We start from the raw sequence: 18448 nt of genomic DNA on the forward strand, positions 1-18448 counted from the left end.
GGAGGTGGGAGGGGCCTATCCCCAGGTGCATGTCTTTGGAGGTGGGAGGGGCCTATCCCCAGGTGCATGTCTTTGGAGGTGGGAGGGGCCTATCCCCAGGTGCATGTCTTTGGAGGTGGGAGGGGCCTATCCCCAGGTGCATGTCTTTGGAAGTGGGAGGGGCCTATCCCCAGGTGCATGTCTTTGGAAGTGGGAGGGGCCTATCCCCAGGTGCATGTCTTTGGAGGTGGGAGGGGCCTATCCCCAGGTGCATGTCTTTGGAGGTGGGAGGGGCCTATCCCCAGGTGCATGTCTTTGGAGGTGGGAGGGGCCTATCCCCAGGTGCATGTCTTTGGAAGTGGGAGGGGCCTATCCCCAGGTGCATGTCTTTGGAAGTGGGAGGGGCCTATCCCCAGGTGCATGTCTTTGGAGGTGGGAGGGGCCTATCCCCAGGTGCATGTCTTTGGAGGTGGGAGGGGCCTATCCCCAGGTGCATGTCTTTGGAAGTGGGAGGGGCCTATCCCCAGGTGCATGTCTTTGGAGGTGGGAGGGGCCTATCCCCAGGTGCATGTCTTTGGAGGTGGGAGGGGCCTATCCCCAGGTGCATGTCTTTGGAGGTGGAAGGGGCCTATCCCCAGGTGCATGTCTTTGGAAGTGGGAGGGGCCTATCCCCAGGTGCATGTCTTTGGAGGTGGGAGGGGCCTATCCCCAGGTGCATGTCTTTGGAGGTGGGAGGGGCCTATCCCCAGGTGCATGTCTTTGGAGGTGGAAGGGGCCTATCCCCAGGTGCATGTCTTTGGAGGTGGAAGGGGCCTATCCCCAGGTGCATGTCTTTGGAGGTGGGAGGGATCCGGAGTACGGGGAGAACATGCAAACTCCACACAGAAAAACCCAGAGCGCAGGATCAAACCCAAGACCGCCGTATTGTGACGCAGACGCACTAACCCCTCCTCTACCGTGCCGCCGATTCCCAACTCTCTTTGGTGCTAAAACATCAAAGTTAGGCATGAACCAAAACCAAAAAAGGCAGATGTTTCCCTCCCTGACTTTTCGCTGAGAAACTTCCAGATTTTGAAGCCTGATTTGTTAGAAATCAGCTCTTTTGAATTATTAACGCCTCTTCCATGCCAGACTCCGTCGCTCATGACTATTTCAGGCAGAGCAGAAAATAAAGCGACTTGGTTAAGCAGCAGACGAAAGGGTCTCGGGCGGGGAGGGTGACCATCCATCCAGGCTGTTCGCCCCCCCCCCCCCCCCCCCCCCACCTTGACATGTGCCATCAGGAGGAAAACCAAGCCCTCTGGAAGCTGATTGGACGCTTTCATCTCCAAGGTGCTCCAGAGAATCCCTGGTGGTTAGGGTCAGAGGTATCAAGTCTGCCCGTGTGCCAGCTGGCACATCGAACCAACAGGAAGAGTTCTCAGACTCAGAATGGGCGATATGTCCTAAAATCTATGTCATGATAAACAAACCCCGTTTCCATATGAGTTGGGAAATGGTGTTAGATGTAAATATAAACAGAATACAATGATTTGCAAATCCTTTTCAAGCCATATTCAGTTGAATATGCTACAAAGACAACATATTTGATGTTCAAAATTATTTTTTTTGGGGCAAATAATAATTAACTTAGAATTTCATGGCTGCAACACGTGCCAAAGTAGTTGGGAAAGGGCATGTTCACCACTGTGTTACATCACCTTTTCTTTTAACAACACTCAATAAACGTTTGGGAACTGAGGAAACTAATTGTTGAAGCTTTGAAAGTGGAATTCTTTACCAATTTTTGTTTTATGTAGAGCTTCAGTCCTTCAACAGTCCGGGCGGGGTCCGCGCTGTCGTATTTTACGCTTCATAATGCGCCACAAATTACCGATGGGAGACAGGTCTGGACTGCAGGCGGGCCAGGAAAGTACCCGCACTCTTTTTTTGCTGAATGTGGCTTGGCATTGTCTTGCTGAAATAAGCAGGGGCGTCCATGAAAAAGACGGCGCTTAGATGGCAGCATATGTTGTTCCAAAACCTGTATGTACCTTTAAGCATTAATGGTGCCTTCACAGATGTGTAAGTTACCCATGCCTTGGGCACTAATGCACCCCCATACCATCACACATGCTGGCTTTTCAACTCTGCGTTGATAACAGTCTGGATGGTTCGCTTTCCCTTTAATCCGGATAACACAATGTTGAATATTCCAAAACCAATTTGAAATGTGGACTCGTCAGACCACAGAACACTATTCCACTTTGCATCAGTCCATCTTAGATGATCTCAGGCCCAGAAAAGCCAGCGGCGTTCCTGGATGTTGTTGATAAATGGCTTTCACTTTGCATAGTAGAGCTTTAACTTGCACTTACAGATGTAGCGACCAACTGTATTTAGTGACAGTGGTTTTCTGAAGTGTTCCTGAGCCCATGTGGTGATATCCTTAAAAGACTGATGTCGTTTTTTGATACAGTGCCGTCTGAGGGATGGAAGGTCACGGTCATTCAATGTTGGTTTCCGGCCATGCCGCTTACGTTGAGTGATTTCTCCAGATTCTCTGAACCTTTTGATGATATTATGGAGCGTAGATGTTGAAATCCCTAAATTTCTTGCAATTTCACTTTGAAAAACATTGTTCTTAAACTGTTTGACTATTTGCTCACGCAGTTGTGGACAAAGGGGTGTACCTCGCCCCATCCTTTCTTGTGAAAGACTGAGCATTTTTGGAGAAGCTGTTTTTATACCCAATCATGGCACCCACCTGTTCCCAATTAGCCTGCACACCTGTGGGATGTTCCAAATAAGTGTTTGATGAGCATGCCTCAACTTTACCCCAGGTGGCCCTTGGCAAAGACCTAGTACCTGACTGCCCACCTAACCAGGGATACGGTGAAGACCTCAACGGCGGAGCAGGCGGAAGACAGTAGTTTTTAAGAACTACCACAACGGCTGCGATGGCGGATGAAGGCTGCAGCAGAAAAGGGTCCCCAGTCGTCTTGGACTCCATGCCACTGGACCCTGACCCCGGATCTGTCAAGGATCGTGTGGTGACTGTCTAGGCACCAGTCTCCCCACGTTAAACTAAGTCACGCACGGCCATCCTCCATAAAGGGATACACCCCTCGCTTCGAGTGACCGCCGATGATGATGATGACCCCGCCTTCCACCTGAATGCAGCTGGGATAGGCTCCAGCCGACCCCCTGACCCTGAGAGTAACAGGCGGTAGAAAACGGATCGATGGATAAGTGATTATGTTTTTGATCTCAACTGCAACAATAAAAATTCATCCATCCATCCATCCTCTTCCGCTTATCCGAGGTCGGGTCGCGGGGACAGCAGCCTAAGCAGGGAAGCCCAGACTTCCCTCTCCACAGACACTTTGTCCAGCTCCTCCCGGGGTACCCGAGGCGTTCCCAGGCCAGCCGGGAGACATAGTCTTCCCAACGTGTCCTGGGTCTTCCCCGTGGCCTCCTACCGGTTGTATGTGCCCTAAACACCTCCCTAGGGAGGCGTTCTGGTGGCATCCTGACCAGATGCCCAAAGCACCTCATTTGCCTCCTGTCCATGTGTGTTGCCACAATTTGTTTTGTTGAAAAACAAAACAAATTGTGAAGGTGTGGCATGCAAAAGCCTTTGTGAGCGAGGGGCAGGGACAAGGGGGTTCACATTCTAAAAATACTATTTGCATAAACAAAAACATAGCAAAATTAGAATAAAAAAGCTTAAAGGAGAAATGTCATTTCGAAAAAGTTGCAATGTTGACTAATAAAACAAAGCTGGGTTTTTTTTCTTTCAAACTGTCACTGCTCAAAACATAATATTGAATCAAAATCAACGTTATTATGAATTATTGACATTGCCATTACTTCACATCAAATATTCCACTTTGAAAAATACTTTTGGTGGAAGATTTTGCCTATTTTGTGTTTGCCATTAAAAACATAGTTTGGTTTGAAAGAAAACTAAAACAAACAAAAAAGACAAACTTTTTGAAAAGAAGGATAATTCTGAACTTGATGTAGACTCCAGAGATTTGAACTTTAAATATAAAATGTATGAATGCCTCGGCACACCATTATAATCATTTTACACTTTTAATACTGAAATAAATACATATTAAATAAAAACATAGAAAAAACTACCAGCAGCGGTAAAGTTCAAATCCATGAAGGAAAGAAGAAAGTGAATGAATGTTTATAACTGAATACATTTACATATGTATACACATTATTATCTTTTTGTTGTTGTTGTTAAGGTGGCCGCCTTAACAACAAAGAGCCAACGCCTAAACAAAAGTCTTAAAAAATATATATATCTTTTTTTTTTTTTTTTTTTTTTTTAAATTAATTTTTTTGTCCTGTCCAGCTTCTCAGGCAAATCATAGAATTGATGTAGATGCCGGCTGTTCATATTCACTTTACAAAAGAGAAGTGTAGGATACTTCTCTTGTTGTTGCCTTATTTGTATTTGACTTTATTAAATGTATTTATATTATCATTTGGTGCTAAAGTCTTAACAAGCTGCTACGCTTCGTACTGCCTCCGCCTCTGGCAGCACCCAGCATTGTCCCACCCACTCAACCATCTGATTGGTTACACGCAGACTGGTAAGAGCCAATCGGCAGTGAGTATTCAGAGCGCATGGAGTCAGTGATCACGGCGGAGTCAGGCAGAGAGGAGAGACGGCGCGGGTTAGCAGTCAGTCGTTAATTTGACTTTGTCATTATTTTGGCTTAGTAAATCAATATTTACAAAGTAAAAATAACTAGGACTATTTTGTGTTTACTTTACGTAAAAAATATCAAGATATATAATAGCCCTTTCCCCCTTGGAGAAACTTCACCTTAATTACCAAATATTCTAGGGGAAACACTGTAGAATGTGAGAAATAACAGGATGATGCATACGTTTATCATTTTTTTCCCAAAACGCTTACAAAAAAAGTGGGACCCCAAAAATTTACTGCGGAGACCCCATTTTGAAAATTCCTAGCGCCAACCCCACTGTCAACAAAGGGAAAAAAATGCTTAATTTAAATAAATATAATCTGCTTTTTGCAGATGATGTGGTCCTGATGGCTTCATCTGGCCAAGATCTTCAGCTCTTACTGGATCGAATGTGAAGCGACTGGGATGAGAATCAGCACCTCCAAGTCCCAGTCCATAGTTCTCGCCTGGAAAAGGGTGGAGTGCCGTTTCCGGGGTTGGGGAGGAGATCTTGCCCCAAGTGGAGGAGTTCAAGTACCTCGGAGTCTTGTTCAAGAGTGAGGGAAGAGTGGATGGTGAGATCGACAGGCGGATCGGTGCGGCGTCTTCAGTAATGCAGACGATGTATCGATCCGTTGTGGTGAATAAGGAGCTGAGCCAGAAGGCAAAACTCTCAATTTACCAGTCGATCTACGTTCCCATCCTCACCTATGGTCATGAGCTTTGGGTCATGACCGAAAGGATAAGATCACAGGTACAAGCGGCCGGAATGAAAATCAGCACCTCCAAGTCCGAGTCCATGGTTCTCGCCCGGAAAAGGGTGGAGTGCCATCTCCGGGTTGGGGAGGAGACCCTGCCCCAAGTGGAGGAGTTCAAGTACCTAGGAGTCTTGTTCACGAGTGAGGGAAGAGTGGATCGTGAGATCGACAGGCGGATCGGTGCGGCGTCTTCAGTAATGCGGACGCTGTATCGATCCGTTGTGGTGAAGAAGGAGCTGAGCCGGAAGGCAAAACTCTCAATTTACCAGTCAATCTACGTTCCTATCCTCACCTATGGTCATGAACTTTGGGTTATAACCGAAAGGACAAGATCACAGGTACAAGCAGCCAAAATGAGCTAGGATGGCGCCCCCCATGGCGGGGCTCTCCCTTAGAGATAGGGTGAGAAAATCTGACGCTGAAACCACAGGAGCAGGCTGTTCTGAAAACATCCCCGGGGACTCCACCAAGATAGAGGCTTTTGACCTCCCTCCCTCCTTAACGACACCTGAAAGTCGAACTTTGCTTGCATTGCATGCAGAATGGCCCCGGGCCAATGGACACAACACCACTGCGCCCAAAGACAATGGGCATATACACAAACACACACCCCACCCCCACCTAACGCATTCACTACCACTTCATTCCCCTTCGGAGTGATGGACGGCTGAATTGCGCTTTATAGCAGCAGGCCGGCCTCCAGAACCCAAACTCCACCCCCCTCCTCTGTTACGAGTTGTTGTGGTTATATGTAACATGTTTATGTGTTAATGACCGTTATGACACAAAGGACAAGATCACGGATACAAGCGGCCGAAATGAGCTTCCTCCGCCGGGTGGCGGGGCGCTCCCTTAGAGATAGGGTGAGAAGCCCTGTCAAGGCAAAGCTCTCAATTTACCGGTCGATCTACGTTCCCACCCTCACCTATGGTCATCAACTTTGGGTTATGACCGAAAGGACAAGATCACGGGTACAAGCGACCAAAATGAGGTTCCTCTGACCGGTGGCGTGGAAACTTAGAGATTGGGTGAGATCCTCTACCGTCCGGGAGGAACTCAGAGTAAAGCCGCTGCTCCTCCACATGGAGAGGAGCCAGATGAGGTGGTTCGAGAAATCTGGTCAGGATGCTACCCGACAGCCTCCGTAGGGAGGTGTTTCAGGCACGTCCGACCGGTAGGAGGCCACGGGGAAGACCCAGGACACGTTGGGAAGACTGTCTTTCCTGGCGAAGCTGTATCGACCCGTTGTGGTGAAGAAGGAGCTGAGCCGGAAGACGAAGCTCTCAATTTACCGGTCGAGCTACGTTCCCATCCTCACCTATGGTCATGAGCTTTGGGTCATGACCGAAAGGACAAGATCACGGGTACAAGCGACCGAAATGAGTTTCCTCCGCCGGGTGGTGGGTCTCTCCCTTAGAGATAGGGTGAGAAGCTCTGTCATCCGGGAGGAACTCAAAGTAAAGCTGTTGCTCCTTCACATGGAGAGGAGCCAGATGAGGTGGTTCGGGCATCTGGTCAGGATGCCACCCGAGCGCCTCCCTAGGGAGATGTTTTGGGCACGTCCGACCGGTAGGAGGCCACGGGGAAGACCCAGGACACGTTGGGAAGACTGTCTTTCCTGGCGAAGCTGTATCGATCCGTTGTGGTGAAGAAGGAGCTGAGCCAGAACGCAAAGCTCTCAATTTACCGAACGATCTACGTTCCCATCCTCACCTACGGTCATGAGCTTTGGGTTATGACCGAAAGGACAAGATCACGGGTACAAACGGCCGAAAATGAGTTTCCTCCGCCCGGTGGCGTGGAAACTTAGAAATTAGATGAGAAGCTCTGCCGTCCAGGAGGAACTCAGAGTAAAGCTGTTGCTCCTCCACATCAAGAGGAGCCAGATGAGGTGGATCGGGCATCTGGTCAGGATGCCTCCCTAGGGAGGTGTTTCTGGCACGTCTGACCGGTAGGAGGCCACGGGGAAGACCAAGGACACGTTGGGAAGACTATCTTTCCTGGTGACGCTGTATCGATCCGTTGTGGTGAAGAAGGAGCTGAGCCGGAAGACAAAGCTCTCAATTTACCAGTCGATCTACGTTCCCATCCTCACCTATGGTCATGAGGTTTGGGTTATGGCCGAAAGGAAAAGATCACGCGTACAAGTGGCCGAAAAAGAGTTTCCTCTGCAGGGTGGCGGGGCTCTCCCTTAGAGATAGGGTGAGAAGCTCTGTCATCTGGGAAGAGCTCAAGGTAAAGCTGTTGCTCCTCCACATCGAGAGGAAACAGATGAGGTGGATCGGGCATCTGGTCAGGTTGCCTCCCTAGGGAGGTGTTTCGGGCACGTCCGACCGGTAGGAGGCCACGGGGAAGACCAAGGACACGTTGGGAAGACTATCTTTCCTGGCGACGCTGTATCGATCCGTTGTGGTGAAGAAGGAGCTGAGCCGGAAGGCAAAGCTCTCAATTTACCGGTCGATCTACGTTCCCATCCTCACCTATGGTCATGAGCTTTGGGTTATGACTGAAAAGATAAGATCACGGGTACAGGCGGACGAAAATGAGTTTCCTCAACTTGGAGATAGGGTGAGAAGCTCTGCCGTCCAGGAGGAACTCAGAGTAAAGTTGCCGCTCCTCCACATGGAGAGGAGCCAGATGAGGTGGTTCGGGCATCTGGTCAGGATGCCACCCAAATGCCTCCCTAGGGAGGTGTTTAGGGCACGTCCAACCGCTAGGAGACCACGAGGAAGACCCAGGACAAGTTGGGAAGACTATGTCCTGGGATCCCCCGGGAGGATCTGGAGGAAGCGGCTGGGGAGAGGGAAGTCTGGGTTGGGATTTGAGAATATGGTCAGCCTAGTATCGGCCAAACCCTGACATGTCCCATCATGACCTCACGGGGCTATCAACCGTGCAACATGCCAATGTTGCTAATCGATACCACACCACTTTTGTGCAAACATGCTTTCAAAAATGTCCTGAGCAATAAACACTAAAGTGCATAGAAAATACGAGGGAGAAGCACTTACTGCTTACAAGAAGTTGAAGAAAGAGAAGAGTGTTTTATTGACTATGCAGCACCATGCACGACGTCGTCTATCCCCACTAATGCACCGAGCCACTCGAGTTCCCACCGTTTGTTTTGATGTAAATCTCCCCGTCCTTTCCTCTCATCCGACGGCGGCATTAAACGTCTCAGTGCCATCTGGAGCCACGGGAACAAACGCGCTGCTTTTTAAACGCCACATTTTAATTGGTAAATATTTACTAGCGGGGCGCTCTCAGCGGGCATTCACACGACTCGTGATGAAGCGATATATCATTTTTTTTTTTTTATCTTTTTTTAAAACACCTCGGGGTGTCCCACTGCTTTCTTTGATTGGGGATTTTCAGATAAATGCAACCTGTGGCAGAAGTGTTGACAATAGCTGCTAAATGACTAATGTGGTCTCCAAGGTGATGCTATGCTGAGGTTATTACCGATGCTTCATGGTGTTTGTATTACTCCACGACTCTAAAACTAATCTCAATTTATGAACATCAGGTTCATTAAGTAGGTGAAAATAAATATTAGTTGGGAAATGGTGTTAGATGTACATATAAAGGGAATACAATGATTTGTAAATCATTTTCAAGCCATATTCAGTTGAATATGCTACAAAGACAACATAATAACAAATAATCATTAACTTTAGAATTTGATGCCAGCAACACGTGACAAAGAAGTTGGGAAAGGTGGCAAAAAAAAATACTGATAAAGTTGACGAATGCTCATCAAACACTTATTCGGATAATACCACAGGTGTGCAGGCTAATTGGGAACAGGTGGGTGCCATGATTGGGTATAAAAACAGCTTCCGAAAAAAATGCTCAGTCTTTCACAAGAAAGGATGGGGCGAGGTACACCCCTTTGTCCACAACTGTGTGAGCAAATAGTCAAACAGTTTAAGAACAACCTTTCTCAAAGTGACATTGCAAGAAATTTAGGGATTTCAACATCTACGCTCCATAATATCATCAAAAGGTTCAGAGAATCTGGAGAAATCACTCCACGTAAGCGGCATGGCCGGAAACCAACATTGAATGACCGTGACCTTCCATCCCTCAGACGGCACTGTATCAAAAACCGACATCAATCTCTAAAGGATATCACCACACGGGCTCAGGAATACTTCAGAAAACCACTGTCATTAAATACAGTTGGTCGCTACATCTGTAAGTGCAAGTTAAAGCTCTACTATGCAAAGCGAAAGCAATTTATCAACAACATCCAGAAAAGCCGCTGGCTTTTTTGGGCCCGAGATCATCTAAGATGGACTGACGCAAAATGGAAAAGTGTTCTGTGGTCTGACCAGTCCACATTTCAAATTGTTTTTGGACTATTCGACTAAAGCACTACATAAACAAGAATGGGTGTGAAGACTCTTCTTCGGCATGGTAATGCCGGTGTTGTTTTCCCGAGGATGCGTCGAAGCAGAACACAGCAAAGGTAAGCTATAAGGTATTTATTGAATAATAAAAGGCTAGGAACAAAAACACTGGTGTAAAGAGAAGGCAAACCAAAAAACGCTAGTATGAGAACTAGGAAGTAAAAATAAACAACTAAGCTGGCACAAAGGCACACAAAAAACCGAAAAACAATTCCTCAGCATGTTAGCTGGAATAAACAAATGGCTTAGCGTAAAAGCTAGCGAGAATATATATACAAAGGTGAAGGTCGAGTCGTCGTCACTGTGGGCAAATTTAGGATCCGAGAATGAGTGAACAGAAAAGGCGAGCTTAAATAGGAGGGTGAAAATTAGTAGCAGGTGTGCGGGGCGAGACTAGCAGGTGGACTGACAAAGAAGAAAGGAAATGAGTCGGAGAAATATACAAAATAGAAAAATAAATAGTGTAGATCTGAGCAGCAGATCGCAACAATGGGAAAGAATTCCACTTTCAAAGCTTCAACAATTAGTTTCCTCAGTTCCCAAACGTTTATTGAGTGTTGTTAAAAGAAAAGGTGATGTAACACAGTGGTGAACATGCCCTTTCCCAACTACTTTGGCACGTGTTGCAGCCAAGAAATTTCTAAGTTAATTATGACTTTGAAAATCAAATATCTTGTCTTTGTAGTGCATTTGATTGAATATGGAAAACCTTTATTGAAAAGCCTAACGGGCCGCATGTGGCCCCAAGGCCTTAATTTCCCCAGGTCTGATCAAGAATAAACTCTGGAGCTCCAAGGCGTGACAGCAGCTCACCACAGCTGCTGATGTCATCACAGCCAGCACAAGCCGCTCAGAATACTTTTCCTGCGTTATCGCTTATAATAACAATATGACTAATACTTGGTTAATATTCAAGTCACGAAATGTAAATGGAGTATTTTTGGCCCTTGTTTGGATATTTTTTTACAGGCATTTACGGGCGGATTAGGGGACATCCTATTAGCTACGTCGTAAGTACTTTTATTTATGTTAATTTACGAGTTAGAATGCATTAAAAATACATTAGTCACCATGTCTTTCATAATTGGGGTTTCTGCAGCGCTTTGTTACAACATAGAGCCACCGCCTAAACCAGGTCTGGGCAACACGATCTTTCAAAATGATTGCTGCATAAAACACTGTACTTTGTGTGTGTGTGGTACAATCCAACCGTGTTCGCTTGACCGCTCTGTTCCATAGTAAAGCTTTACCGTTTTGGGAATGTAAACAATGAAACACCGGCTGTGTTTGTGTTGCTAAAGGCGGCCCACCTACAGCTTTCTTCTTTGATGTCTCCATTATTCATTGAATATATTGCAAAAGATTCAGCAACACAGAAGTCCAGAATACTGTGGAATTATGCGATGAAAACAGACGACTTATAGCTGGGAACGGTGCTGGAACAAAATGTCCTCTACAATGCGTGACGTCACGCGCACTTGCCATCATACCTCGACGTTGTAGCATGATACTTCCGCACGAAATTTAAAATTGCAATTTCGTAAACTAAAAAGGCTGTATTGGCACTATCAGACTACGTGGTCGCTAGTAGTGGCTTTCAGTAGGCCTTTAAAATGTTACCAGTGTGAGTTTGACCAGCATCTCGTGAATGTTAGCCCCTGCGTTCACTTCCATGAACGCGTTCATTAATCTCTGCTTGGGAAGCAACGTGTGGCTAAAGGCGGCCGCAATACACCGCTTCCCACCTACAGCTTTCTTCTTTGACGTCTCCATTATTCATCGAACAAATTGCAAAAGATTCAGCAACACAGATGTCCAGAATACTGTGGAATCACGCGATGAAAAGAGATGACTTACAAGTGTAAACGGTGCTGGACCAAAATGTCCTCTACAATGCGTGACGTCATGCGCACGCGTCGTCATTCCTCGACATTTTAGCATGATACTTCCGCGCGAAATTTTAAATTGCAATTTAGTAAACTAAAAAGGCCGTATTGGCATGTGTTGCAATGTTAATATTTCATCATTGATATATGAACTATCAGACTGCGTGGTCGCTAGTAGTGGCTTTCAGTAGGCCTTTAAAATGTTGCCACAGTCTTTAAATCCAGTGTGAGTTTACCCAGCATCTCGTGAATGTTAGCGCCTGCGTTCACTTCCATGAACGCGTTCATTAATCTCTGCTTGGGAAGCAACGTGTCGTCCCGCGTATCCCTGACCCGCCACGCGGCGTCCTCATCCGTCTCCATCGCCAGGGGGACAGGCGAGGTTGCCACTTACCAAAGCGCAGTATGTTTCGGGCGGATCTCCGCACGTGATGTTGGGGTAGTAAAGCTACACCGTCATCTTTCGGGATTGTAAACAATGAAACACCGGCTGTGTTTGTGTTGCTAAAGACGGCCGCAATACATCGCTTCTTACCTACAGCTTTCTTCTTTGACGTCTCCATTATTCAATGAACAAATTGCAAAAGATTCAGCAACACAGATGTCAAGAATACTGTGGAATTATAAGACGAAACAGACGACTTATAGCTGGGAACGGTGCTGGAACAAAATGTCCTCTACTATGCGTGACGTCACGCGCACTTGTCATCATACCTCGATGTTTTAGCATGATACTTCCGTGCGAAATTTAAAATTGCAATTTAGTAAACTAAACTGTTGCAATGTTAATATTTCATCATTGATATATAAACTATCAGACTGCGTGGTCGCTAGTAGTGGCTTTCAGTAAGCCTTTAAAATGTTGCCAGTGTGAGTTTAACCAGCATCTCGTGAATGTTAGCGCCTGCGTTCACTTCCATGAACGCGTTCATTAATCTCTGCTTGGGAAGCAACGTGTTGCTAAAGGCGGCCGCAATACACCGCTTCCCAACTACAGCTTTCTTCTTTGACGTCTCCATTATTAATTGAACAAATTGCAAAAGATTCAGCAACACAGACGTCCAGAATACTGTGGAATTATGCGATGAAAACAGACGACTTATAGCTGGGAACGGTGCTGGAACAAAATGTCCTCTACAATGCGTGACCTCACGCGCACTTGTCATCATACCTCGACGTTGTAGCATGATACTTCTGTGCGAAATTTAAAATTGCAATTTAGTAAACTAACCCGGCAGTATTGGCATGTGTTGCAATGTTAATATTTCATCATTGATATATAAACTATCAGACTGCGTGGTCGCTAGTAGTGGCTTTCAGTAGGACTTTAAGATGTTGCCACAGTGTTTAAATCCAGTGTGAGTTTAACCAGCATCTCGTGAATGTTAGCGCCTGCGTTCACTACCATGAACGCGTTCATTAATCTCTGCTTGGGAAGAAACGTGTGGTCCCGCGTATCCCTAACGCGCCACGCGGCGTCCTCATCCGTCTCCATCGCCCGGGGGACAGGCGAGGATGCCACTTACCAAAGCGCAGTATGTTTCGGGCGGATCTCTGCACGTGATGTTGGGGTAGTAAAGCTACACCGTCATCTTTCGGGATTGTAAACAATGAAACACCGGCTGTGTTTGTGTTGCTAAAGACGGCCGCAATACACCGCTTCTTACCTACAGCTTTCTTCTTTGACGTCTCCATTATTCAATGAACAAATTGCAAAAGATTCAGCAACACAGATGTCAAGAATACTGTGGAATTATGTGATGAAAACAGACGACTTATAACTGGGAACGGTGCTGGAACAAAATGTCCTCTACAATGCGTGACCTCACGCGCACTTGTCATCATACCTCGATGTTTTAGCATGATACTTCTGTGCGAAATATAAAATTGCAATTTAGTAAACTAAACTGTTGCAATGTTAAGATCTCATCATTGATATATAAACTATCAGACTGCGTGGTCGCTAGTAGTGGCTTTCAGTAGGCCTTTAAAATGTTGCCACAGTGTTTAAATCCAGTGTGAGTTTAACCAGCATCTCGTGAATGTTAGCGCCTGCGTTCACTTCCATGAACGCGTTCATTAATCTGCTTGGGAAGCAACGTGTGGTCCCGCCTATCCCTGACCCGCCACGCGGCGTCCTCATCCGTCTCCATCGCCCGGGGGACAGGCGAGGTTGCCACTTACCAAAGCGCAGTATGTTTCGGGCGGATCTCCGCACGTGATGTTGGGGTAGTAAAGCTACACCGTCATCTTTCGGGAATGCAAACAATGAAACACCGGCTGTGTTTGTGTTGCTAAAGACGGCCGCAATACACCGCTTCTTACCTACAGCTTTCTTCTTTGATGTCTCCATTACTCATTGAATATATTGCAAAAGATTCAGCAACACAGACGTCCAGAATACTGTGGAATTATGCGATGAAAACAGACGACTTATAGCTGGGAACGGAGCTGGAAGAAAATGTCCTCTACAATAAGTGACCTCATACGCACTTGTCATCATACCTCGATGTTGTAGCATGATACTTCCGCGCGAAATTTAAAATTGCAATTTAGTAAACTAAAGCGGCCGTATTGGCATGTGTTGCAATGTTAATATTTCATCATTGATATATAAACTATCAGACTGCGTGGTCGCTAGTAGTGGCTTTCAGTAGGACTTTAAGATGTTGCCACAGTGTTTAAATCCAGTGTGAGTTTAACCAGCATCTCGTGAATGTTAGCGCCTGCGTTCACTCCCATGAACGCGTTCATTAATCTCTGCTTGGGAAGCAACGTGTGGTCCCGCGTATCCCTGACGCGCCACGCGGCGTCCTCATCCGTCTCCATCGCCAGGGGGACAGGCGAGGTTGCCACTTACCAAAGCGCAGTATGTTTCGGGCGGATCTCCGCACGTGATGTTGGGGTAGTAAAGCTACACCGTCATCTTTCGGGATTGTAAACAATGAAACACCGGCTGTGTTTGTGTTGCTAAAGACGGCCGCAATACATCGCTTCTTACCTACAGCTTTCTTCTTTGACGTCTCCATTATTCAATGAACAAATTGCAAAAGATTCAGCAACACAGATGTCAAGAATACTGTGGAATTATGCGACGAAACAGACGACTTATAGCTGGGAACGGTGCTGGAACAAAATGTCCTCTACTATGCGTGACGTCACGCGCACTTGTCATCATACCTCGATGTTTTAGCATGATACTTCTGTGCAAAATATAAAATTGCAATTTAGTACACTAAACTGTTGCAATGTTAAGATCTCATCATTGATATATAAACTATCAGACTGCGTGGTCGCTAGTAGTGGCTTTCAGTAGGCCTTTAAAATGTTGCCACAGTGTTTAAATCCAGTGTGAGTTTAACCAGCATCTCGTGAATGTTAGCGCCTGCATTCACTTCATTAATCTCTGCTTGGGAAGCAACGTGTGGTCCCGCCTATCCCTGACCCGCCACGCGGCGTCCTCATCCGTCTCCATCGCCCGGGGGACAGGCGAGGTTGCCACTTACCAAAGCGCAGTATGTTTCGGGCGGATCTCCGCACGTGATGTTGGGGGGGTCGAGGGCCACTCGCAGGTACTTCGTCATGTCGGTGGCTTCGGGCTGACAGGCCATGTAGTCCCACGCCAGGCCCTCCTCCGTGTAGATCTGGGACTTGCACACGTCGTAGTGTCCCCAGGCCGCCGGGTAGTGTTGCATGGCGTGCGTCACGCCGCCGCACACGGCGTGCAGGGCGAGCAGAACGTTCAAGAGCATTCTTTATCTCACGGCGGAACTCTCCTTTTATATTTTTGGAAGTTTCTGTAAAGGGGTTCTGCGGCGGTGGTGAGAACGTTCTAGACCAGCCTCAGCTTTGAGCGGTGCAGTGCGGGCGCCTTAAGCAGCGGCGGCAGCATCCTGTGACTCCTCGGCGAGCGCCTTCCGGCCACGATTAGCCTCCGTGTGCGCCGGTTTCACCTTCAATTAGTGGCGGCCACGTGTGGCAAGGCGTGAGCGGCGACTGGCGGATCAGCTGGCGGTCAGATGCGATGTGCAGAGAGGACGCGGCTGTCGGCTCTCTGGGTTTGATCCGCTCGCGCTGGTGTTCTCCCAACCACGGGCGACGTCCTAGAGAAAGGAGAAAAAGACAAGTTTGGTGCTGTGTTTGGCAAATATTAACACTTCAGATTAGAGATGGCTTTTTTCCCAATATTTTCCAACTCTTAATTACAGATTCCGATACCAACCGATACCGATATATACAGTCGTGGAATTAACCCATTATTCTGCCTAATTTTGTTGTGATACCGTGCTGGATGCATTAAACGATATAATTTCCAAAACAAATACCAGAGATGCAGCCGTCAGGACAAGTTTCATCATTTCTCACAAAAAAATCGCCAGAAAAAGTAAGGAGTTTTCTGACAGAGAGTTTATTACAGAGTGCTTATTGGACTCTGCCAGTAGAAGAGGGGCGCATTTGAGGACGTGTCAGTCTCCCGACGCACTGTAACGAGGCGGGTTGAGACCATCGCTGGAAACTTGGAGCTTCCGCTGAAGAACGGAACGGCCGACTTCGACTGTCGAGAGCTGCGATGTACGTGACGCCGCCCAGCTGCTCATCTTCTTACGTGGGATAACTGCAGACTTTCGAATCACGGAGGAGCCGGAAGCCATGCAGTCAATTAAAAGGGACAACCACAGGTAAGGACTTGTCCACAGAGGTAGATGCGTTTTTGGACATGTTAGGACTGAAATGGGACAAGTTGGCAGGTGTGACAACAGATGGTTGTCTAAATCTGATGAGGAAAAATGTTGGACTTTTAAAGAGGAAGCGGGATAAAGTGACAGAATTCAACCCTGTGCAGGAATTGACATTTTTGCATCGTATCATACATCCGGAAGTGTTTTGTAAGAGTGTTAAAAATAAAACCATCAACCATCGTAATTTTTGCCAAATTTCACACCCCCAGAGATGCAGCCGTCAGGACAAGTTTCGGCATTTCTCACAAAAAATCACCAGAAAAAGTAAGGAGTTTTCTGACAGAGAGTTTATTACAGAGTGCTTATTGGACTCTGCCAGTAGAAGATGGGCGCATTTGAGAACGTGTCAGTCTCCCGACGCACTGTAACGAGGCGGGTTGAGACCGTCGCTGGAAACTTGGAGCTTCAGCTGAAGAACAGAACTGTCGAGAGCTGCGATGTACGTGACGCCGCCCAGCTGCTCATCTTCTTACGTGGGATAACTGCAGACTTTCAAATCACGGAGGAGCCGGAAGCTATGTAGTCAATTAAAAGGGACAACCACAGGTAAGGACTTGTCCACTGAGGTAGATGCGTTTTTGGACATGTTAGGACCGAAATGGGACAAGTTGGCAGGTGTGACAACAAATGGTTGTCTAAATCTGATGGGAAAAATGTTGGACTTTTAAAGAGGAAGCAGGATAAAGTGACATAATTCAACCCTGTGCAGGAATTGACATTTTTGCATTGTATCATACATCCGGAAGTGTTTTGAAAGACTGTTAAAAATAAAACCATCAACCATCATAATTTTTGCCAAATTTCACACCCCCAGAGATGCAGCCGTCAGGACAAGTTTCATCATTTCGCACAAAAAATCGCCAGAAAAAGTAAGGAGTTTTCTGACAGAGAGTTTATTACAGAGTGCTTATTGGACTCTGCCAGTAGAAGAGGGGCGCATTTGAGAACGTGTCAGTCTCCCGACGCACTGTAACGAGGCGGCTTGAGACCATCGCTGGAAATTTGGAGCTTCAGCTGAAGAACGGAACGACCGACTTTGACTGTCGAGAGCTGCGATGTACGTGACGCCGCCCAGCTGCTCATCTTCTTACGTGGGATAACTGCAGACTTTCAAATCACGGAGGAGCCGGAAGCCATGCAGTCAATTAAAAGGGACAACTACAGGTAAGGACTTGTCCACTGAGGTAGACGCGTTTTTGGACATGTTAGGACTGAAATGGGACAAGTTGGCAGGTGTGACAACAAATGGTTGTCCAAATCTGATGAGGAAAAATGTTGGACTTTTAAAGAGGATGCGGGATAAAGTGACGGAATTTAACCCTGTGCAGGAATTGGCATTTTTGCATTGTATCATACATCCGGAAGTGTTTTGAAAGACTGTTAAAAATAAAACCATCAACCATCATAATTTTTGCCAAATTTCACACCCCCAGAGATGCAGCCGTCAGGACAAGTTTCATCATTTCGCACAAAAAATCACCAGAAAAAGTAAGGAGTTTTCTGACAGAGTTTATGGTGGTCCTGGGAACCCGCAAGACGACGGCTTGAGACCGTCAAAATACCGTAGCTGCGTCTGTCAAATATGAGTCATTAAATGACTCCCGCCTCCTGGTGCTAGAGGGCGCTAGTGATCATTCTTGTGACTACTCGGCTGCAGAAGAAGTGGAATGAGCGACGTGATACGTACTGGGACGGATATGACGGATATGAACTGGACCAGCAAGAGTGAGCAGCGTTTTTTTTAGTTAAAATAAAACAGTTTTCTAAACTGGACTTTCAATGGAAGCAGGAGGTAATAAAGGAAGATCTCCATCGAGACAAAGAGACTTTTAAAACTGAAGACTTCTATAAACAAGTTATCGATGCTTTTGATCAGAAGGAGCTGGCATGGACTTCATTTATAAGTAAAAGTAAGATTAAAATAAAGTTTTTTTTTATATTAAATGTGCTTTTCATGATGGTATCCTTACATCACACTCAAAT

At 46.6% G+C, this 18448-nt stretch overlaps 1 protein-coding gene across 3 annotated transcripts in view; it reads right to left on the minus strand.

Moving 5' to 3' along the window:
- The window catches only part of LOC133568766 (netrin-G1-like), a 262230-nt gene that overhangs the window by 209830 nt on the left and 33952 nt on the right, over positions 1–18448 (minus strand). For 2 of the 3 annotated variants that reach the window (XM_061920895.1, XM_061920894.1), the window contains exon 2: positions 15233–15829. In XM_061920895.1, coding sequence (XP_061776879.1) covers positions 15233–15478 — 246 coding nt within the window. In that variant the 5' untranslated portion in view covers positions 15479–15829. Of the gene's footprint in view, positions 1–12120; positions 12308–15232; positions 15830–18448 lie in introns of those variants that run through there. The other variant, XM_061920896.1, reaches the window with a different exon arrangement.

Source organism: Nerophis ophidion, linkage group LG14 (genome assembly GCF_033978795.1).
Source record: "Nerophis ophidion isolate RoL-2023_Sa linkage group LG14, RoL_Noph_v1.0, whole genome shotgun sequence".
In the NCBI taxonomy this organism is placed as follows: domain Eukaryota; kingdom Metazoa; phylum Chordata; class Actinopteri; order Syngnathiformes; family Syngnathidae; genus Nerophis; species Nerophis ophidion.